Here is a 21,987-nt window from a genome sequence, read left to right as displayed (position 1 = left end):
GTGGGACAAGGTCTTGTCATCTGCCCTTAATGTTCTTGCTTGAATACTCAGGGCTTGGTATGGTAGTGTCTATCACGTCTGGCGAATGGAATGCGACAGATGGTATTTATATCTGGACATTTAATGTTGTTGCGCTGGCGTTTTGGGAATTGGATTGTGGCGGCTTTCATTAACGGAACGGAGTTACACTGCAGAACTTCATGGACCGGGCAAGCGAAGACAATAGTTGGACCTTATCCAAGCCACACTACTCCCAGAAGGCAATTTCCAACCAATTCGGACAGAAGAGCCTCAATATTTGTCCCCAATCACATCTCGAGCTGCTTCAGCCGCACCCCAACTTGCCTGGGTTGCATGAAAGCCGGCAAAACACAGCTGCCATCCCCGGTGTGACTGGTTCAAGGATAGACAAGTACCAGCCTTGTCCAGGACCTCGCGAGGCTCTAGTTCTCTCTGTCTTCTTCTTCACTCCACAAGTGTTGGCTGTGTATCTCTTTTCCCTGCTTGTTCTTCGATCCTGCGCATTTGTTTCTCGCCTTGTTCTGTACAAGATTGTCCCATCGAGACAGCAAATACTTCATGTGGTATCAGCCGCGATGAACACCCCTCAGCATGCGGCGGCCCGCCCTCTGGGAAAGGAGCACATCCCAAGATATCCCCCGAGATTCATCTCTATTAGGGTCGTGCAACTGGTCTTGGGATTGCTGGTTCTTGCCTTGGCCGCATATGGTTTGTGATGGTTCCCATTTGCACGCGGAACGTTTTTGTCTTGGCTAACATACTACTACTCCAGGCATTTCCTACGTCGCCTTTGACGGCAACTCCTTCATTTTGGCCGTGGTACGCGAAATCCCCAGCCCTTTCTCTTAAGGCTTGAATATATACAGGAAAGAACATTTGCTGATCGCAAGGTGGGTAAACTATCTAGGCCATCATGACACTCGTCTCGTCCATCTACCATCTGGTTGCGCACTGGGGCGTGCCCGCCTTGTACAACTACTGGGCGATTCTCGGCCTCGACATCCTCTTGGTCGTCATGTGGCTCTGCTCCTTTGCTCTGCTGGCGGCCCGCATCGCGGCCGTGTACGCCTATGTGGACGACTATTACGGCTCCTATAGTTACTATGGCAGTGGATATGGCCTATCCTCGTCAGAAGATGCGCTACTTATTACCCAGGCCCTTGCTGCCGCGCTGGGTGGCGTCGAATTGTGCGTTCTCTTCCTTTTTTTCCTCAAAAGAGCCCTTTCTTCACTTGTCTTAGTAGACCACACACCTTTTCTTTCCATTGTGCACAAGGAGAGAGACCCTGACAGTGTCTAACTTAATCACCACAATAGCGCCCTGTACATTGTCTCCCTCGTAATCCACTCGATCCGTCTGCACCGGCACCGCGCCGCAGGCCTGCACTGCATGCCCGCGACCTCGCCGACAACCCCCTCCCGCCCCCCGGGCCCGGCGGCAGCAGCAGCGGCGCCCTACGGCGGTGTGCCCGCGCCCATGTACCAACCACCGTTCCCCGCTCATCAGCATCATCATCATCAACAACAACAACAACAACAACAACAACAACAACCGCTTCCGGCATACGGACAGCAGGGGAGTTATTACGCACAGCAGCCCGAACAAGGCTACATGGTCCCCGTAGCGAAGCCAATGTCGATGCCTATGCCAGGTCAGCAGATGATGATAGCGGCCTCCCCCCAGCAGCAGCAGCAGCAACAGGTTCCACCGCACTCAGGCTTCTATGCTCCATCTCCGTCGCAGAGCCCGCCCCCGCCGCAGCCGATCGTACCGCAACCCGCGGGACAGAGCCAGGCTACTACTTCGCCGGGGGCCCAGCAGCAACAGATGCAGGGCCAGCAGGTGGAGGAGAAGGAGGAGAAACAGCTGCCGCCGCAGTTGCCGGGGGATGAACCTTATAGGGGTTGATGTAAGATATGAGTCAGTACCTCAAGTGGGGAGGGATGATAAGGGGAGTAGGGGTCGGTAAAGGTAGGGTCAAACCAAACGGGGTAAGGACCAGACCAGCGAGTTCAGTCGTGTAACTAGCTTGGATGTTAGTCCAAATCCATCGAACAAGAATGAGAGTATATCCTGATGTGCTGTCATTCTACACTGGCCCGATCTCTCCCAGGCTGGGGTCAACGCTTGTAGCCACTCCGAAGCCACAAACGATACGGGTCCAGCTCTTATCACTTACGATCTATGCCAGAACATCCTGACAATCCAAAAGCCTACGCTCTAAATCGCTGAACCAACCAGGCTTGTACTCAAACTGCATGTAGCAGAAACCCTGAGGAATCCGCACAACTCCTCACAACCGGTGCGCGGCATTCCTCATCCGGCTCTCAATGATATCCACCCACCGCTCGGCATTCACCCAATCCTCGCTGTCAATACTCTCCATCAAACCAGGGAACACGGCTACCATCAAACCACTGTCAGCAACCAAATTTCATCCCACACTACCAAAATCACCACCGGAACCCGATGATGAGACGCAGAGAGAGAGTAAAAGAGGAACTTACCACCAGCATAACCCGTCCACAACCCGGGCGCAAAAACAACATGCTTGAACCACGGCCGATTATCCAACCCTTGCTCATACAAAAAACTCCTTTCCAGATCCTTGTACTTGGTATTCACCTTGCGTATCTCAAACCCCAGCCTCAGCTTGTGCCAAGGCCACCTCCACCAGGGGATATGCCTACCCAGCTCATCACGCAGTTCATCCGCGCGCTTATCAAGCTTCTTCGCGCGGGAGGCCAGTTTGTCGAGGGCTTTGCGCAGGCGCTGGAGCGAGTGTCGGAAGGATTCCCCGCCAGACGACGACGACGGGGGGGCTTCTTCTGACACTTCTGACGAGGAGGAAGGGGAGGAGGAAGACTTCTTCCGGGAGAGGGAGGTCAGAGTGGAGGAGGAGTTGCGGGTGCTACTGCGGAGTTCAAAGTAGGTGTCATCGTCGTCGTCGTCGTCGTCGTCCATCAGGGAAGAAGACTTCAATGTTGTTGTTGTGGGTGAGAGCGCTTCGTCGAGCCGGTCCTCAACCTTCTTTACGTACCGCTCCAGGGCCCGGGCATAATCAGCGGCGCGGAAGGAGATGATGGGGAGATCTGCGAGCTGGGCCGTGACCAGACCGAGAACCTGAGCCATGGCGCGGTGGTAAGCGAAGCTTGGGTCGCCGAACTTGTTCATCCAGTGAAAACTGTCGTAGTTGCTGTGGTAGTGGTACACGGGCTCGTCCGGGCAGGACTCAAAGCCAATGTCCACCGAGGGCACGCCGGCAAAGTCTTGGAAGGCGGTGAAATCGCTGCCGCTGCCCATAGTCCGGATCTGCTTGTCCCAGACGTCGTAGACGGTCTGGCCAGGGACGGTTTGGTTGGGCGATAGGACGGCCTTGGTAGCCGCGTGAATGATGTTATCGAGCAAGGGCGCTGCTGATGTATGGAGGCAGGAGCCCCTTGTCGCAACGTCTGTGTTCTGTTAAGATGTCAGCAACGATTAGACACGGTAATAGTGGTTGCAACGCCGGATGGCAAGAGGCACATACAATGTAGGCGACATTGGCATCCTTGAGCCAGGGCAGGTACTCCTCCACCCACTCCGTTGACCCAACGAGGCCGTACTCTTCGCCGTCCCAGCTAGCAAAGACAATAGTACGGAGCGGTTTCCACCCTTTGCTGAGGGCCTTCCCAAAGGAACGGATGACCTCGTTCAGAACTGCAGATCCGCTGTTGGGATCGGCAGCTCCTCCGGCTATCCAGGCGTCGCGATGATTACCGACGACTTTCAATGTTTCAGTCAGGATGCGGCTTGAAGCCAACAAACAGTTTGGGGGGTTACTCACTAATGACCTCGTCGGGGAAGCTACCGTTGATGATGCCAATGACATTCCATAACGGGGTGATCTCATAGTCCTGCTGACTGTACAGATTCACAACCACATTGTCGGGTGTTGGCCCGACATTGTAATGCACGCCCTTGTACTGCAGCCCCGTGTTACGGGTCCAATACTTGTTGAAGTCCTCGGCCTTGGGCCCATGACCATTGAGCGCTTTCAGAATAGGCAGTGCGTCTGCATACGAGATGGGGATGGACGGTATGCTAGGGATCGCAGTGTGCACAGGCTGCCGGGGAGCATCTGGCTTTGAAGGGTATCCCGGGGTCGTGCTATCATGGTGTTAGTAGACCTTCTTTTTGGCCTCGAGAAAAAAAGAGAGGAAAAAGGGGCAGGCTCTATCGTACGGATCACCCGGGGCAAAGCTCAGGAACTGAGTACTGCCACGTTGCACGCTGCTCGGCTGTCTGGCGGGTCCATCGGGATACGGCTTCACACCCTTCGCCTCGGTGTTGTCTCCGTCATCACCGGGATCACTGTACAGGATGACGCCAAGCATGCCGAGCTCCTGCGCCCGCTTGACTTTCAGCCCCCGAAAAATGCCTCCATATCGAGCAATGGCCACCTTATCTTTGAGGCTAACGTTAGCCTTGATGAGGTCTTCGTAGTCCTGATAGGTTCCGTAGTTTACGTAGACGACAGGGCCCGTCACGTTGCCCGAGGCAGAGTAGCCGTGGAAGGTGGGGATTCTGTCGGGCAGGCCGCTGGTTGGGTCCTCGTCGATGACGTCCTCGGTGAGGGATGCTTCATACGAAACCTTCCAGGCCGAAGTGCCGTCATGACGCTTTTGCTCTTCGAGAAGGGCCAGGCGGTGGTCCGCGGGGTAGTTGAGGTAGACGTCGTACGACACAATGTCAGACTTGACGCCGAACTTCTCCCACTTCTTTTTGGTCCAGAGCGCTTGGGAATAGTTCTTGCCGGCCAGATGAGACCCGGCAGTATAGTAGCTGCTCCACTCCTCGGCGTGTTCGGCTGAAGGGGTGTCGAGCAGCAAGCGCTGCAGCTGGTCATAGCTCACCTTCCTCCGGCCGTATCCAGGCCATGGCCACCGGCCGCGGGGGTCGTGGTGGGAATGAGTGTCTGGGAAGAACGTCAACGACGCGGCCACCGCGACGAAGAACCATATCAAGATGGATGCCAGAGCGATGGTGCAGAAGCGGCGCAATACACCATGGGGATATCGGGGCTGGCGCTCGGCCACCGGGACCCTGGCGAAGAGTGGGGTGCGCTCTGAGGGCATGTCTGATGTGTGTTAGAGATGTAGGTTAGACCTGGTCGGAAAGTTAGCTCTTCATTGTCCTCCCTCGGATGAAATTTCCAGGCATGATGGATTTTCGTAAAGATTACCGCAGTGTGGCAACTCACAGATGCGTGATCATATCCCTATTTACGTATTCAAAACTCCAAATGGTGATATACTTGATGTCACAGAGACATTCCAGATTATCGTTGTTGATGAAAAGGAAGTTGGCTTGACTGAGATTCCCCAAGATAATGAATTCATTGGTCACACTCTCACGGCTGAGGCTCGTCGTGGGACGGAACCGTTGACGCAATTGCGGGAGCTGCCGTGGTGTTGTCGAGCAGCTGCCGTTTCTGGACTAGCTCGAGCATATGACTTGGCATTTGAGGTACGCCATAATGTACTCCGTACATTTGTGAGCAAAAGCAAGCAGCTTGGACGGCGAATTAGCTTTTGAGAACAATAGACATCCTAATACCCGGAAATTTGGCTGTGCTGAACATCGGGGTCCGCGTACTTCGAGGATTGAGAGAGATCTGGGCAGGTGTCCCGCGAGGACGTTATTAAGTCAGCGGGGTCCTTCCTTCCCGTTGATCATGCGCTTACCCATCTGGATACTTCGTACCACTGCAGGCAACAAAGCACTCGGCTGGGATTCATGATCATAAATTGCCCACCCCCTGGTGTTCATGTCCAAATACGGTGCGGTCAAGAAGGGGGGCTGCCGAGCGGAGCCATCCGAAGGCGCTCCCCGCTCCGACTCGGATGCCGACGGGAGTTCTGTACTCGGACTAGCCCGCTGACCGGGGCCGTATCCGACGGCTTTGCCCCGCTGACCGGGCTTTGTCAGACGAATCATGTCTGCCCTTTTTCTGGGCGGCCTAGATCGGCACCGGGGTCTTTCGCATGTCGCCTTTTTTTCTGTCAGCGAGGCTTTGGTCAGACTTTTGCCGTTTGTGACTGTTCTCCAGGTCCAGGTTGTTGTTCCCATTCATACTCTTCCTAGGAAGCCACCTCTTTCGTCTTACTCAGTTCTTCATTGATCGGCTGCACACGAGTTTCTGTCTAACACTTTCGGGCAGAAGAGGCTGCGGCTCATGCTTCCATCATGACCGATCAAGCGAAAAATGGGCCCAAGTTGCCCGCCCAGCAGCTGGCAATCCTCGGTAAGACTGACATCCATCCATCCCGTTGCCTCCTCTGACCTATGCGCGCATGTGAATCAATTAGAGAACAAGTTATCCCTGATGACCTATGTGCACCATTAGACTGAGTACTCAAAAAGCTCGGTTCATGATGCCATAATTGCACCATCTCCAACTCTACGGGTACGGCTCCCGCCATGTCTGGGATGCTTGCTGACTCCCTCATCAACAGCTGTTGCGAGGTTCGCCGAGCCTCTAGCTTTGACCTCAGTGTTTCCCTATCTCCCTGAGATGATTGCCAGTTTTGGCGTCGAAAAGAACGATGTCGCAAGATGGGCAGGCTTCACGGGAGCCATCTTCTCCGTGTCCCAGAGCCTCACAGCCGTCGCCTGGGGGAGGGCTTCCGATAAGTTTGGACGAAAACCCGTTATACTCACGGGCCTTGCTAGCACCATGGTATGCTTCCTGCTCTGGGGTATGTCGACGAGTTTACCCATGGCCATCACTGTCCGTGCCATTATGGGAGGCGGCAACGGCAACGGTACGTTACCCCCTTTCCGAATATCCTGCTCGTCGTCCTGAAAGAAGACATGACTGACATTCTCACAGTCGGTATCATTAGAACCATGGTAGCAGAGATGGTGCCAGAAAGAGAGCTCCAACCAAAGGCTTTCTCCCTTATGCCTCTTGTATGGAGCATCGGTTCCGTTTTTGGTCCTGCCTTTGGTGGCTTCTTTGCTCGACCTGCAGAACAGTACCCCGAATTTTTCGGCCATATAGAATATTTCAAGCGTTATCCTTTCGTTCTGCCCAACTTAATGGCTTGCTGCGTTTTCTTCATCTCCTTTATGACTGGGTTGCTATTCCTCAAGGTGAGTTAAGCATGCGACTCAGGAGCCAGGTAAACAAAGCTGACATAACCTAGGAAACGCTCCATAGCAAACGCCACCGACGCGACTGGGGCCTGCTCCTAGGAGAGAAACTTACCCGGCCCTTTAAGCGCCCCGAAGGACACGCAAAGCGGAGAAGGCTTTCTTTCGTCGACGACGAAGCATCGGCGCCCTTGCTGGCCGACTCAGCCGCGCCGCGCTCCAAACAGATCGCTTTGAGGACAGAACCCGTCACTCTCAAGGAGATCTTCACCCAGCAGACCAGCATTAACCTGCTGGCGTACACCTTCCTCGCTCTGCACTCGGTCGCGTACGACCAGGTCCTGCCCGTCTTCCTCAACTACCCCTGCGTGGTCCCCGACGAAACAAACACCCACCTCCCCTTCCAATTCACGGGCGGATTCGGTCTCAGCTCCGACAAGATCGGTACCATCTACACAGTCTACGGCATTGCCTGCGGTGTGGTGCAGTTCCTCCTCTTCCCGACCCTCTGCGCCCGCTTCGGCGTGTTGACCTGCTACCGAGTCGCAAGTAGGTCTTCCCTCTCCCCCCACCCCCCTTCCCTTTGACATCTCCTTCTTTTCTTGCTTCCATTTCTCCAACTGCGCTAACCCCCTTCCTTTATCACCAGCCCTCATCTTCCCCCTAATCTACTTCACCACCCCCTACACAGCCCTAATCCGGTCCACCACAATTCGTTACGCGATTTTTCTCGCCATCATGCTCGTCAAGGGCTTCGTCGTCATCATCGGCTTCCCCTGCACCACCATTCTGCTCACCAACTCGGCCTCGTCCTTGCGCATCCTCGGCACCCTCAACGGCTTCGCCACCACCTTCAGCGGCCTCGGCCGCGCCGTCGGCCCCGCGGCCGTCGGCGCCGTCTTCAGCTGGGGCGCGCGCGAGGGCTACGCCGTCGCCCCCTGGTGGTTGCTCGGCGTGATTGCCATGGTCGGGGCCGTGCCAGCTTGGTTCATTGTGGAGGGGGACGGGCCTGCGAGGGGTCTTGCTGAAGGACAGGTGGAAGACGAGGAGGAAGAGGAAAGTTTGCTTACGGGTGGGGAAAATGGAAGGGGTTGGGATGATGGGGCTGCTGCGTTGGAGACGGTTATTGGGGCGCCTGCTGATCCTGGCGAAGATGGCAGAGAGGGCAGGAAGGGAGGGAAGAAAGGGTATGGGACCCTTGAATAAGGTGTATAGAGCGTTAAGGCGATGAGGGGATGCAGGTTATATGAGGGGTGCTACGAACGCCTATGACGATATGACATGGATGGTAATGACTGTCATGGCAGTATGTCATTGGATATACGACGCTATGTGGCCATGCCATGCGAGTTGGATTTATCTTGCATATCTGTAGAAGCGGAGTCAAGGTCCTCAGCCTGGCGTTGGGGTTAGCGGGAAAAAAGGTGACTGGATAACTAGGGGTCTTCTGTAACCCAGATGGAATCATAGATGAAAACAATCAATGCTGAAATGTCATTGTCGAGGATGTCGGTCTGTACATTTGGCGTCTGTAATGTTGTCCTTCCAGCCTCTCCGCCTTCCAGGACCGCAAGTTCAGGACTGACAGTCTCAAGAACGTCAGTCACAAACCTTCTTCCAAATTTCAATCCCAAGACTAGAGCATAGACCTCAAGGGGAAATGTGGGAGGCTATATTGGATGCACATACTGTCATTCGGTTGACCTGAATGGTGTTGGAGTACGTGTAGCGAAAGACCCCAGGACACGCATGTGACCAGGTCAGCTGAGTTTGCCGTAAGCGTATTGCTGCGAGGGGAAACCTAAAGGTATCGTATCATTCATTCCCTTCACTAGATAAATATCAATGTAGAATTTGCATTCCGGCGCAGTGGGTCGCTCTGCCGCGTCCGCAGCAAAGAGACGGACAACATCCACATCACCACTATCCTTCGTTCAGCTCCTGCGCAAGACCCAGAATTCCCGGTATCATCCATCCATCCTTCATCCGTCATCCGTCATCTGTCTCGTCATCCACGTCACTCCTCCATCCATCGATCCAGCAAATCGAACCAATGCCCAATCCATCGCGCCACGCCCTTTGCCAAGTATTTATCTCGATCAGCGACAAGCAAGCCAGATAAAGGAGTCCATCAGCCAAGACTGGCCCTTCTCCAGCCAAGAGAGCGACCATCAGCCAGAGAAAGTACCCAAAGCAAGAAAAATAGAAGCCAGGTTCTACCTAACCCCGATCCCAGAACAAAAGAAAAAAAGAACAGCCGTCCAACAAGCCACAGCAGGCTCACCATCCCCCTTTCATCTCCCCCCACCCGGTGCATACCCGCCTACTGCGTCCGATAGAACTTCTTATACAACAAATGCAACAAAAGATTGACATTCAACCTCAGCCCGCCCTCAAACAGACTCATGAACTGGTGCGCCTCGAACTGCGCCTGCAGCAGGTCTTCGATGGGCACCAGCGCGCTGGCGCCCGGCATCTGGATGTGGCCGCGGCTGCCCTCGATGCTGAACACGCCGACCTCGTCGCACGATATCGTCAGGTTGATCTGACCCCAGTCGCGCTCGGGGATGCCCTGCCACGAGACGAGCACGCCCTTGTCCGAGAGCGCGCGGGCGCTGTACTTGTACGACCCAAACTTGGGGACGCGCCCGGCGCGCTCGAGCTCGCGCTGGTGGTTGTACTGTTTTGTGAAGGGGAGCAGGAATCGTTTTTTGCTGTGCCATACGTTAGCTTGGGTGTCTGTTTGGCGAGATGTCGGCGCGGTGATCAGAGCTTACCCTTTTTTGTTCTGGAGTGTGGCCATTGCTTGCTCGATGTAGTCGTCGTAGCTCTTTCGCTGCTGCTCCAGGTACTTGGCCTTCTCGTGCAGATTGGCAAGCGTTAGGCGGACGCCTTCGAGCTCACGCTGCCGCTGCACTCTCCTCCGGCTCTTGGTCCGGATGTCGACGGCAATGGCATTGAGGACATCTTGGTAGTGGTTGTGCCGCGAGATGCGGCCCATCTGCTCCAGCCGCATGACGTTCTCGAGGGCCATCCTCTTCAAGTCTGCGTAGGACATCCTGGTTACGTCCACCATGTTGGCGTCCGAATAAGCGCCGCGCGTGTTTGAGCCGCCCGCGAAGTCCTCCCGTAAGAGCATCGCCCACTTGTGATCATCCTCGGGTGTGATGGGTTTGACAAGGATCTCCAGAAGATTCGCGCCTGTCTGCACGCGAATAATGTACAGGATGCATCGCTTCGTCTCCATAAAGAGCGCCTTCACGTCCGCTTCAGGATCTTCGAGGTCGTGGAGCTTGGGCGTGAGGAACATCTGGATATCTGAGGAGCCTGCCGCCGTCATTTCGCTCTCGTTGTGCTTGGCGCTACCGAGATCCTGCATGATCTCACGCAGCATATCATCCCTGGACGGGCTTAGGTGCGGCAGCTCCGAGGCGATGAGGTTGTGAATGGCGAAGATGTCGGTCATCTTGATGTACAGAGTCGGCTTGTTCTTGGCATAGAGATCGTTGAATTCGTCAATGTCGAACGTGCTCTCAGCATCGGGTACCGCGATGAGATTCGTGGCCAGCTCAGCCATGCGTTCAATGGACTCTGCGACGAAAGCATTGAGAGGCTGAAGGTACATGTTGTCTCCGCCAAACTGCCTGCCGGACAAGATTTGGCCAAGGACCTTTGCGACTTCTCCCAGGTTGCGCTTCTGGAGCGGGCTTAGCTGCTTGTCCATCACTCCAACGTTCTCGGGCGTCATCACGGCTGGCTGGAGATATGACTTCCAAAGCCAGTTGGTGATCACCTGCAGCAGACGGTCTTGGGGTTCCCGCTTGAACCGTTGACAAAGAGCGTCGAAAGTCTGCCGGCACACGAACCGGAGCCCGTACGGCATGCGCGGGAGGAGGTCCTCGAGCGCCACAAGGAATTGGTCGCATATTTCGCGAAGGTCGCGCAGGTGGTCGATGAAGAGTGCCTTTGTCTCTGAATCTTTGATGGCCAGCTCGCGTGGGATGTCCAATGGTCGGCTGCTAGGTCGACCAGTCCTGAGCTCTTCATTATTGATGACTGATCGGTAGATCTGCATGGGGTCACTCTCAAGGTCCAACTCAGGATCTTCAATGATGTTGTCCCTGATCAGTGGACCAAGAAGATCTCTCAGATATTTCCTGTCCCGCGGCGATCTGGTATAGTTGTGCAGTAGCCTTGTCCAGAAGAAATTGCCTCTGAGGTAGTCTTGGAGGTTGTCGCAAGCCTCGACTTCCTCGCGAATCGACCTTCCAATGAGTTTTAGGAGGTAGTATTCCTCCCGCCTCTTCTGCGCGTAGCCAAAGAGACCCATCATAAGGTGCTCAATTCTCTTGCATTCCTTCTCGGCAGTCCCTTGCTCACGCAGACGCTTGAACAGTTTGGCCAAATACTGTGGTTGTGTCTGAAGCGCGAAAAACAGCTGCTGGTAGGACTCGAGCTTTTTGCGGGAACCCTTGTTCAATGCCTTGAGGTCGAATTGATTGATATTGGCCATAGAACTGTTCGCAAGGAGGTTGCTGGCATGCCCGCCGAAGTTGCTTTGATGCTTGACGACCTCATCGAGGGTGATCTTGTTCTTCACGAGGAGGGCGATTTTGATGTCCAACTGATCGATGTACTGCTCGAGCATCTCGTTTTGCCGGACCTGTTGAACCACCGTCTTGCGCAGCCGCTCAAACTCGACTTCTTCGTTGAAGTCAAAATCGCTGTCGTTGAGCAGGTGTACGAAGTTCTTGACAGCGTTGACCGGCGGGTTCTTCCCCGATGTAAGGCTCTTGTAGGCTTCGCCTTGCAGCTTGGCACGGACAAAGCTCTGGATCTTAACCACCTTCTGCATGTTCTCGTTGTAATGCCGTCTCTTTTCTTCGAACCTTGCCCGGACGATGAAGGCCTTGGCCGCAGCTTGAATCTCGCCAATGGATTCCTCGTTCTCTTCGAGCTCATCCAGGACTCTGGCGACGCTGTCACGTAGGAGCATCGCCCTCGCGAGAGACTGAAGTGTCGAAACCTCCTCCTCATGTCTCCCAAGCTCGTCAAGGAAGCTGTGATGCCGCTGCCGGTAAAGAAAGCCGCGGATGTGAGATTGCAATGCGGTGATTGAGTCTTCTTGTTGATCCAAAGCCTCGAGGAGGTCGGATACGCGGCTGCGCTCCAGCATGCCCCTGATAGCCGATTGCAATGCCAAGATCTCGTCCTCAGCATCGCCCAAGCTCTCGAGCTTCTCGGAAATCTCCCTGCGCACCGCAGCAGCCCTGATGTGCGCCTGGAGAAGGCCGAGGCTGGGCGTGTGTTCTCGTAACTCAGCCGTAAGCCCGTCAACACCGCGCCTAGCAAGGTTTCCGCGGCAGGCAGCTTGTAGCGTTTTCCAGAGTGGTGCTAGTTTCTCGAGGGCTTCTCTCCGCAACGCGATCTGATTCCTCGTCAGCGCCGCCCTGAAAGCGGCCTGCAGACCAGCAATGACATGGGCCTGCGATTGCAATTCGGCCTGTTCCTCTTCCAGTTTCTTCCTTAGAAGCAAGCCACGGGCTGCGGCCTGCAACTGTGCCACAGGGGCGATGGTGTGCTTAACCTCCTGCTCCTGAGCGTGTATCTGCTTGCGGAGCAAGAAGCCCCTAAACGTTGCTTGGATCTCCCGAATAGGACCCGCTGCCACCATAAACTGAGAACGCTGTTCTCGTACCTCATGGCGGGCTTTGCTTGCCCGCAATAGACTCTGCAACTTCAGGATGTCACCCTCAACGCTCTTCCAGACTTGTTGTGTCCCTGCTTGTCGGCGGCGGACGAGAAAGCCGCGTGCGGCGCTTTGCAACCCGATGGCGAAGCGCTTCATCTGCAGTCGATAGCCCATAATTTGGCGCGTGAAGTCGCCCCTGATCCGCGCCTGGAAGTCCACCAACCAATCCTCCGAATCCCAGAGATATTGCATGGTCTCGCCGAGCTGCATTCGTAGCACGGCGCCGCGGATCTGGGCCTGCAAGTCGACGATTGCTGCTTCATTTTCGGCTAGCTCTCTGTCGATCCTCTCCTCCTCGGTCTCTTCGGGTTCTGGGGGTTCTTCAACCCCGAAGTCGGCGCCCATGTTGCCAAAGCTAGGCATATTAGCTCCCAGCTTATCGAGGCCCTTCTGCGTAGCTTCCAGTTCATGGTGCTCGAACTCCAGCTGCCCAACAAGGTTACCGATTCGGAAGGCCACTATGCCTTTCCGGTAGAGCAGCCAACTCAATGCATGGATGCAGTGGATGACCTTTGGGATGTTCTTTTTCTCGTACAGGTCGATGAGCTCAAATCGGAACAGGTCCGGAAGTTCAACTTCGTCAAGATAACGGAAAAATATGGCGATATTGTCTGAATGTCGATACTGAAGTCGAGGATGGCGAAAGATCTTGAACCGGCGATGGGGGTTTAGCGCCTCGACAACTTCGGCGAGAGTGACGCCGTCTCGCAATGCCTCCTCCAGCTCCACAATGGGAGGAATGGTGCGCTGGATAACGTCCTCGATCCACTCCTTGGCCTCTCCGATGTGGCAAAGGTACTCGTACGCCTGGAGAAACTGGCGCTGCTTATCCATCCAGTTCCTACCCTCCCAGCCGTAACCGCCTGCCCGTTGAGCGGGACGATTGGAGCCCGTCTTATCCGTCCTCTGCAGCCTCCTCCGACCCCTAAGACCGACGACCTCTTGAGCTGGGGCAGTGATGGCAAATTCCTCTGCTGTATCGCACTGCGCCAGTTTCGACAAGGTGCGCAGCTGGTTTGTCGAGGAACGGCCGAGCTTCTCAAGATCGGGCCTGGAAAGAGGAGCCGTATGCGCATGGATGAGAGCTGGCGAAACAGGGGTCGGTTCGTTGCCGCGGCGAAGCGAGTCGGAGCGCGTCAGAAGCATCGATGTGGGACGGAGAGAGGAGTGATGTGGTGGGGTCGGGGGCGTCGTCGGAGCGGGTGACGTCGGCCCATGGTCAACAATCGACAGCTTCCCAATGTCAACACTGTGGCCGCGGTCATGGCGAACTGGAGCGCGCGGCGGGGTTGTTGGGCGCGGGACTTGGGGCAGCGGCCTGAGTGACTGCCGCGCCGCGTGGTAGATGTTCTCGGGCATTGGTGTGGCGGGGTGACTTTGCGATGAGTGAAACGTGGGAGGCCGGCGGATGACCTCACTTTGGCCGCGCTTGTGTCCACGGCTGGAATAGGTGCTGGAGGGCGAAGAGGACATGGATGACCGGCCGAATTCGTAAGCCCCGGACGAGGAGTTTGAATAACCTGAGGATGCCGATGAAGATGCATTCGAAGGCTGTCGGCAGACGGGGTAGTCGGCGGTAGTCTGTGATTGCCGCAGGGGGTGCGGCCTGTAGGGGGGGGACATTTTATTCGTCACACAACTGCACGATGGTTGACGACAACATTAGATCGGGAGCTGCCGTGCTTTCTCGTGGTGGTTGGAGCGAACCTGCGGGGCCGTGTGTTCCTCGGCAGTCGTCACAGTAAGGACTCGACGTTCTAGTTGAATAAAACAGGATCTGATGAATCCGGAATGCGGTCATGGAGAGAATATGAGGGAGTGTTTATTAGTCCCTGCAAACGCCAGCGCGCAGCTCAAAGGCAAAGGATCACAAATGGGTGACACGAAAACGCAAGGAATTCGAGAGACATAGCAATGCCTTCATTCTGCTAGGCCATTAGCAGCATTGGGTTGCAACAGGTAGGTTGGGAGTGACCAGGGTTCCGGCAGTTTGGGTGGTTGGCATTGGAGAAAAGCCCTGCTTGCTGGATTTCTTGTTTACATGCTCCCGTGGACAAGCGATTCCACAGCAACCAGCCACCTCACCTCAGCTCGATGAGATCCGTGCACCGGAATGAAAGGTGGGGTATTCCTTCACCGCCTGCCCCGCATTCCAATTTTCGACGTGTGAGTGGCATAAAAAGGTTTTCAGAGGCCATCTCTGAAATTTTTCTTTCTCGTTTTCTTGGGGGGGAAACAGCGATCCAGCCAAAGCACCGTCGCTGTCTCCCCCCATCAAGCAATCGTCCTTCTTCAGACCTGTGCAGTTGCTCGTTGCTACTTTGTTGTTGCGCAGAAATGCCGGCAATCAACGGTCCCAACGCCAGCGAGGGCGTCCTTGACTACCGGAAGGCGGTTGAGCTCCTCGATGAGTATGACAGCAGAGATGGTCTGAGTATCCACGACCTCATGGACACCAAGGTCCATGGTGGTCTGACATACAACGACTTCCTGCTGCTCCCTGGCTACATTGGCTTCCCCGCGTCCGCAGTCACGCTCGACTCGCCCGTCACCAAGAAGATCACGCTGAAGACGCCTTTGGTTTCGTCGCCCATGGACACGGTCACTGAGCACGACATGGCCATCCACATGGCGCTTCAGGGTGGCCTCGGCGTCATTCACCACAACTGCTCCCCAGACGCCCAGGCCGACATGGTGCGCAAGGTGAAGCGGTATGAAAACGGTTTCATCTTGGACCCCGTGGTCATCAAGCGCGAGACTACCGTCGGCGAGGCCAAGGCGCTGAAGGAGAAGTGGGGATTTGGCGGTTTCCCTGTAACAGGTCAGTTTTTTGCTCTTCCCACGCTTTCTTGTCCTGCCCCGGTTGCCATGATTACAAAACTTAAAATCATTAACTTTCGTTCCACCGTATCGACCTATGTGTCATGGGGACTGTATCACTGAAAATTATGATTGCTTCGTCTATCACACAGAGACTACACAGCTTTGCGCGTCGTCGTTGATCACGAGCTAACTGTGCTTGTTCTTGACAGAATCCGGCAAGCTGGGGTCTAAGCTGCTCGGGATTGTCACGAACCGTGATATTCAATTCGAAGACGATCTGGATCGGCCCGTGTCCCAGGTCATGGTGACCGATCTCATCACTGCTCCGGCTGGCGTCACTTTGCTTGAGGCCAACAAGATCCTTGCCGAGTCAAAGAAGGGAAAGCTTCCAATCGTTGACAAGGAGGGAAACCTCGTGTCGATGATCTCGCGCTCCGACTTGACCAAAAATCTCCACTTTCCTCTGGCTTCCAAGACACCCGATTCCAAGCAGCTCATCTGCGCTGCCGCTATCGGCACCCGCCCCGAGGATAAGATCCGTCTCGCCAAGCTGGTGGAAGCCGGCCTGGACATCGTTGTCCTTGACAGCAGCCAGGGCAACAGCATGTACCAGATTGAGATGATCAAGTGGATCAAGCAAGAGTTTCCTAACCTCGAGGTCATCGGTGGTAACGTGGTGACCCGGGAGCAAGCAGCTGCTTTGATTGCTGCTGGCGTGGACGGTCTCCGGATCGGCATGGGCAGTGGCAGCGCCTGCATCACCCAAGAGGTCATGGCTGTCGGCCGGCCTCAGGCCACAGCTGTCTACAGCGTCAGCTCGTTTGCCGCCCGGTTTGGGGTGCCGTGCATTGCCGACGGTGGCATTCAAAACGTTGGCCACATAGTAAAGGGCCTCGCTCTTGGCGCCTCGACCGTCATGATGGGCGGTCTCTTGGCTGGCACGACCGAGTCCCCCGGCACGTCGTTCGTGTCCAGGGAGGGCAAGCTCGTCAAGGCTTACCGTGGCATGGGCAGTATCGATGCCATGCAGGACAAAAAGGCTGGAGGCGGCGGCAAGGACAGCCAGAAGAGCAATGCCGGCACGGCTCGTTATTTCTCGGAGGGCGACAGCGTCTTGGTCGCGCAGGGTGTCTCGGGCGCTGTGGCGCACAGAGGGTAAGCTTGCACTCGTCGCCCAACATTGAGGGTTCTTATTTGGCATGCTGATATTCCACACCAGATCCGTCACGAAGTTCATTCCGTACCTCGCTGCGGGTCTCAAGCACTCGATGCAAGACTGCGGCATGAAGAGCCTCAAGGAACTCCACGAGTGTGTCGCCAATGGCACCGTTAGGTTCGAGATCCGCACCGCCAGCGCCCAGCTGGAGGGTGGCGTGAACATGGAGACATACGAGAAGAAGCTTTATGCCTAAGCTGTCGAAGTGTCGTATCGGAAGTGGCACACAAGTACACGGAAAATAGCGGAATGACTTGGGACGGTTGCTGTGATGTTACGGAGTTTGGTGGGACATGGGGTGATACGATCGGGCTACAATCAGCTTGTGATATGGGGACACTTCGCCTTTGGGAACTCGCGTTAACACCATATGAGAGTAAGACAAGGATATATTCAACACATTCTTTTGCCGTTGCTATGTCGAATGATATGAGATACCCCTGGGCAAGTTGACCACTTCGCTGCGGAGAGTGGGCAGTTGTAAACGAAGAGGGTCTACTCGCCCAAGGGTAGCATATGAGCAGACAATTGATTCCATATAAAGCCCAATCCGCCCGATATCAGTTGGGTTACTGTTTTGTCTATTCCTCTAGAGAATCATCCTGATCGCTATCTATCCTATGACACCCAAAGATGTCATTCTGTCTATCCCACCACTTACTTCTCCAGCGCACTCGGCGGCAGAGTAGCGACCTTCTCCTTGAACAGCTTTTGAGCCCTGGCCCACACAGGCGAGTTGTGCCAGTCGTCGAGCGTGAGGAGGTGGGGAAGGAGGTCGTCTGAATTTAGATTTCCCAAGGTGTTAGCAACAACCGGTGCAATGAGAGACATGATCAATGAGATCATTGGGTTGGTGGGGCGGGGGGGGGCGGGGGTGGGTGGTAAAAGTGAGAAACGTACGGCTGAAGGCCTCGGACGCCTCGCGCGGAAGCAGAGAGGGGAGGTGGTCGATAGAGATCACGGACAGCGGCGGGCCGTCTTGCAGGCCCTCGACGGGCACGGTCGGCTTGTCGAAGGTCGTGGCGACCGTGTAGATGGGGACGGGCGTGAAGGGGGAGGTGGTGTCCTGCAAGGGGGTTTGTCAGCCAGTGTGAGGTGGGGGAAAGACCCGGGATGTAGACGTACGGCCGAGACGTCGCAGACCACGGAGAGCTTGCGGTCGGGGACCTGGAGTGAATCAAAGTTGACTGAGAGTGGGGTTTGTTAGTGGGCGAGGAGTGAGGGTTTGGAGGGGAATGGCTCACCGAAGTTGGGGATCTTGCTGGTCAGGTAGATGCAGTTGACGAAGATGTCACTGTCGGTGATCTCCTCTACACAACGTGTCAGCCTAGCACAGAATGGCAAACACCTCGGGGGCTGACGCACTGAAGGGCCCTCCCTTCGCGGTCTCAGCCATATCCCACTTCAGGATGTTCTCCTCGGGCAAGCCAGCCTTGCGCAGGGCAGACACGGCACCTGATCCGCAGCGGCCGAGAGCGCCGATGACGATGACGCGAGGCAAACGGCCCGCCTTCTGGGAACCCTCATCGAGGGCCTTCTTGACGTCCGAGATTAGGGCATCCTCATTGGGATAGCTCTCGACGCCGGGGAAGGGCTCGGTGTGGTTCTGTTGCCAAGCCCACACTTCGAGGGCAAGGGCAGCACCGGCGAAACCGGCATGAAAACCGAATGCCTAGGAGATGGGTCGGTCAGCCCTGAGACAATTCGATCGGATGGCTGACAAATAACTAACGGCAACCCGGCGGCCGCGGTCATCAACGAGGAACTCCAGGTCCAGCAGCGTACCGCCGCCCCTCGGGAATCTGGCGAGCACGTTCTCCCAACCGGCCTGCTGCTTGTCTGCGCAACAAGGTTAGGATTGAGTCATTGCGAGACAGGAAGTTCATAATCATACAGCAGTGAGCAAATTGAACATGCACATGCTTGAGAGGGACTGAGAAAGGAGTCAGTAACAGTTCAATGCGCCATCTTTGGGGTCCACTTGCAGTCCTTCTCCTCCAATTCCTTCAGGCCGACAATGATGTGCTCCTTGGGGGCATCAACCCAGCTGTACTCGGGCACCAGGGTAGCGCCGGCAGCCTCGAACTCGGCATCTTCAAATATCCTCACGGGCGAGCGCTCAACGTTGACGACATAGCCTGCCTTGACCAGGGCGGCGGTTGTTGTGGGTGTCAGGGCCGATCTATGCTCGAGGGGCTTGGTCTCGCTGCGGAGGTGCAGTACTGTGGGAGCCATTGTGAAACAATTGAATTAATTGACGGGTCAATGGGTCAATGTATGTCTCGGGAAGAAACGGGCGTGAGATTGGTGATGTTAAATATGTAACCACCTCTTAGAAATCGTGTGGTTCTCAATTCATACCGTCGCAGATTTCCAGGTTGAGTCACCGCCTTGCGTCACGGAGAATCTCCAGGGCAGGCACAGCGCCGAGAGCGGCCAAAACCCTGCTCACTGCAGGGCCGGTAAAATCTGGAGTCAGCGTAAAGGTACAGAGCTAGTAAGGTACCTTACTCGTCTGGGCTCCAAATCGCCCATCCGACTAGCCCTGGCGGCTAGTCGGGGACGCTGACTTTAACCACCACCATTCACTTGAACCAAATAGACTTTGATTTGTTCGAAATCTCCACCAAGATTGAAGTCCCCGTAATTTCGTTAACTCTTCGCTCCCCTTGTCAAACGCATAACATTCCCAAGAATCCGCTTATTCAATTGCAGGATCTCCGTCTTCGCTGATGTCGACAATAGTACAGACGACATTACCGTCATCGATATCACTACTTACACTGCCTAGTATTAAGAGTGCATTTTCTTCATCTATGTGAATTCGGGACCAAAATTCGCGGCCACGCATACAACACGTTCGTGTTTAGGGGCATTGAAATCCAGGGTAAAGTACGGCAACTAAGTTATCAAGACGTATTAGACAGATGCATTGCGAAAGGCGCATGCGTTGCGGAGGGGGCGATTGGCTGACAGTTTCCCTTGGCATGCGACAACCGAGCTTGCAGCAAGATATGTGAACCTTGGTTCGCTAGCAAATTGTATGGCGGGCAGGGTCTCGGTGTCACGTGACCGTGGTTTTATGACAATTGTCGTGGATTAAGTGAACGTCCCTGACTCGCCCCTTGGAGGGCCGGTTGGGCGGCGTTTTCGGAGCCCCGACGAGTATGGGAAAGGAGTCTGCAGGTCAGTTGTACTGCGAGCCCGCACGCGATGCCAGCCAGGTGTGGAGCACATGTTTCATTGGTCTGCATGTCAAGCTACCAGTCGGCATGCGGAATCAAAGCTTCGGCAGAGCGGCACTGGCAACACTAATCTGTACGCGGCATTTTGGAGAATATCATACGTGCGATGAATTTAATACCACCAACCACGCTCCTCAGCCCGTCGCGCGGGTACAAAGCGGCCGACACGTTTAGGCGGGAAACTCCTCCGAGTGGCAGCATGAAGTGCGCCATCTCATCCTTTACCGCTGCGCCTAGCTGATGGTGCTCCTGTCACACCAAGTGGTGCCGTCGCCATCGAGCGGTTGGATTGCCGCCGAGAGGATACGACACCTGATGAAAGTGCATGCCGGACCATCTAAGAGCGCGTTGATACTACCAGCCAACCGGGACACAATACTTGAATTGCATTTGTATTTGTTTGTCTTGAAAAACCGGTTTCGTCGTCCTGGGAAACGAACCTAACTCCCGCCTCTCATAGGAATCGTACAATCCTCTTCTCCCCGACTCTGGGCGCCAGGTTGTTTCATACAACGGGCGGGAACCGTCACTTATACTGCATCAAAGAGTTGGGCTAAAGAGTTCGAGCAGATGGGACCAAGGAGGCTACTCGTCGTGGCTTCGAAATCGCCCAGCCGACTAGTCGCCAAGGCCCCCAGTCGGGTGTGGCTTGAAGTTGGCGACGATCAGGTAGGCGATTTCGAAGCTCCGACGACTAGCACTGTGGTAAGATCCAAACTCATGCTCTTCATGACCATCAGAGCACCCCAGTGTTCCTATATACGATAACATGATGGCACAGGTATTTGCTTGGCGTTGACAGCGGCCCCTAACGTCACCATCAGCGCTAACGTCCGCCGCATCATAGGAAACTGTAAATGGAGGCATCGACGGAGCAGACCAAAAGAGCCCGTCTTCCCAAGCCGTCAATCCCTATATTGGGATCAGCCGCCGCCTAGCCAGGTCCTTCCTTAGGCCACGGCCACCAATCCGGCAGCGGCATACGGTCGTAGATGCAGTTAAGGTATAGCAACATTCGGGACAGCGCCGGTTATACCAATAGACGGACCTATCGCGCGCAATCCTAGTTTGCGCAGCGGAGTGTGTCCCTTTGCTAGGTTCTGAAGTTCAAATTTGGCGAGGGTCTTGGAAGAACAGGCAGCGACCTCGAGATGGCCAACCCCAGGCGGGTTTTTGGCCATGGGACTTGTCGGCAAAAGATCCAGACACGCGCGTACCTGAAAAACCGCAGGCTAACACGCCGGGTTCACGATATGGCAGAGGAAGCCTTCCTCGGGTACGACGTCGTCGGCCCCCAGAAGAAGCCCTCGCGCATCAAGCGGCCGACGTCATCAAACCTGACACAGAACGAGGCGGCCCACGACGCTGTCTGGTACTCCCAAGAAGAGAGTTCGGGCACCAGCATAAGGGTCAGGGTTCCCCATCCCGAGTCGACCCCTGCGTACTTGTACATGATGTTGCCGAGTCCAGCCCTCGACGTCGGGATTCCGTCTTGACACGCGTGGTCTCGGGCCTCGTCGCCTCTTTTATCGTTGTTGGTAGCATCTGGAAGGGTAGGCGGGTCGGTTCTCTCGGCTGTCGCTGCTTGTGGCTTGGGATTCTTGGCCGCCCCCCATGCCTGACGTTGAACAATCCTTTTCCCGATGAGGCTGTGGGTGTCAGAAATCAGACTCTGCTCGTCTGTGGTGCCTGTAAGTAGGCTAAGAGAAGTATGAGGTACGATCCTCACTTGGAAATGTGACCAGCTCCTAGAGTGACATATTGGTGATGTTACTGACTGAAGCAACACACA

At 55.3% G+C, this 21,987-nt stretch overlaps 6 protein-coding genes across 6 annotated transcripts; 3 read left to right on the top strand and 3 right to left on the bottom strand.

The window, feature by feature from the left end:
• The first annotated feature begins 261 nt into the window (after positions 1–261).
• On the top strand, positions 262–2,144 carry N657DRAFT_667471 (uncharacterized protein). Its single transcript, XM_062795406.1, has 4 exons — positions 262–729; positions 794–840; positions 929–1,209; positions 1,339–2,144. The coding sequence occupies exons 1-4, from the start codon at positions 597–599 to the stop codon at positions 1,928–1,930; spliced, it is 1,053 nt and encodes a 350-aa protein (XP_062651910.1). The 5' UTR covers positions 262–596; the 3' UTR covers positions 1,931–2,144.
• A 171-nt stretch (positions 2,145–2,315) lies between these two features.
• On the bottom strand, positions 2,316–5,139 carry N657DRAFT_560823 (Zn-dependent exopeptidase; the record flags this gene model as incomplete). Its single annotated transcript, XM_062788009.1, has 5 exons — positions 2,316–2,425; positions 2,530–3,481; positions 3,552–3,787; positions 3,849–4,171; positions 4,247–5,139. The coding sequence occupies 5 exons, from the start codon at positions 5,137–5,139 to the stop codon at positions 2,316–2,318; spliced, it is 2,514 nt and encodes an 837-aa protein (XP_062651909.1).
• Positions 5,140–6,414: 1,275 nt separating this feature from the next.
• On the top strand, positions 6,415–8,649 carry N657DRAFT_638548 (MFS general substrate transporter; the record flags this gene model as incomplete). The annotated part of the gene is made up of 4 exons (XM_062791615.1): positions 6,415–6,828; positions 6,897–7,159; positions 7,213–7,708; positions 7,809–8,649. Coding segments are annotated over exons 1-4 (1,562 nt in total), but the record flags the coding sequence as incomplete, so codon positions are not given.
• Positions 8,650–9,482: 833 nt separating this feature from the next.
• Positions 9,483–14,889, bottom strand: N657DRAFT_659910 (uncharacterized protein; the record flags this gene model as incomplete). Its single annotated transcript, XM_062795024.1, has 3 exons — positions 14,619–14,889; positions 9,937–14,550; positions 9,483–9,873 (listed from the first exon to the last, which is right to left on the bottom strand). Exons 2-3 carry the CDS (start codon positions 14,532–14,534, stop codon positions 9,483–9,485), a joined length of 4,989 nt encoding a protein of 1,662 aa, XP_062651907.1. The 5' UTR covers positions 14,535–14,550; positions 14,619–14,889.
• A 201-nt stretch (positions 14,890–15,090) lies between these two features.
• On the top strand, positions 15,091–17,495 carry N657DRAFT_638546 (IMP dehydrogenase). The gene is made up of 3 exons (XM_062791614.1): positions 15,091–15,732; positions 15,944–16,889; positions 16,954–17,495. The coding sequence occupies exons 1-3, from the start codon at positions 15,249–15,251 to the stop codon at positions 17,144–17,146; spliced, it is 1,623 nt and encodes a 540-aa protein (XP_062651906.1). The 5' UTR covers positions 15,091–15,248; the 3' UTR covers positions 17,147–17,495.
• Positions 17,362–19,185, bottom strand: N657DRAFT_695034 (Formate/glycerate dehydrogenase catalytic domain-like protein; the record flags this gene model as incomplete). The annotated part of the gene is given in 8 exon segments (XM_062797310.1): positions 17,362–17,729; positions 17,851–18,016; positions 18,076–18,137; positions 18,195–18,260; positions 18,316–18,622; positions 18,683–18,789; positions 18,845–18,918; positions 18,932–19,185. The coding sequence occupies 8 exon segments, from the start codon at positions 19,183–19,185 to the stop codon at positions 17,608–17,610; spliced, it is 1,158 nt and encodes a 385-aa protein (XP_062651905.1). The 3' UTR covers positions 17,362–17,607.
• Positions 19,186–21,987: the final 2,802 nt, after the last annotated feature.

This window comes from Parathielavia appendiculata (genome assembly GCF_033297405.1).
Source record: "Parathielavia appendiculata strain CBS 731.68 unplaced genomic scaffold N657scaffold_1, whole genome shotgun sequence".
Taxonomy (NCBI): domain Eukaryota; kingdom Fungi; phylum Ascomycota; class Sordariomycetes; order Sordariales; family Chaetomiaceae; genus Parathielavia; species Parathielavia appendiculata.
Note: the sequence above shows the minus strand (reverse complement) of the source record. Positions and strands in the feature narration are given on the sequence as shown.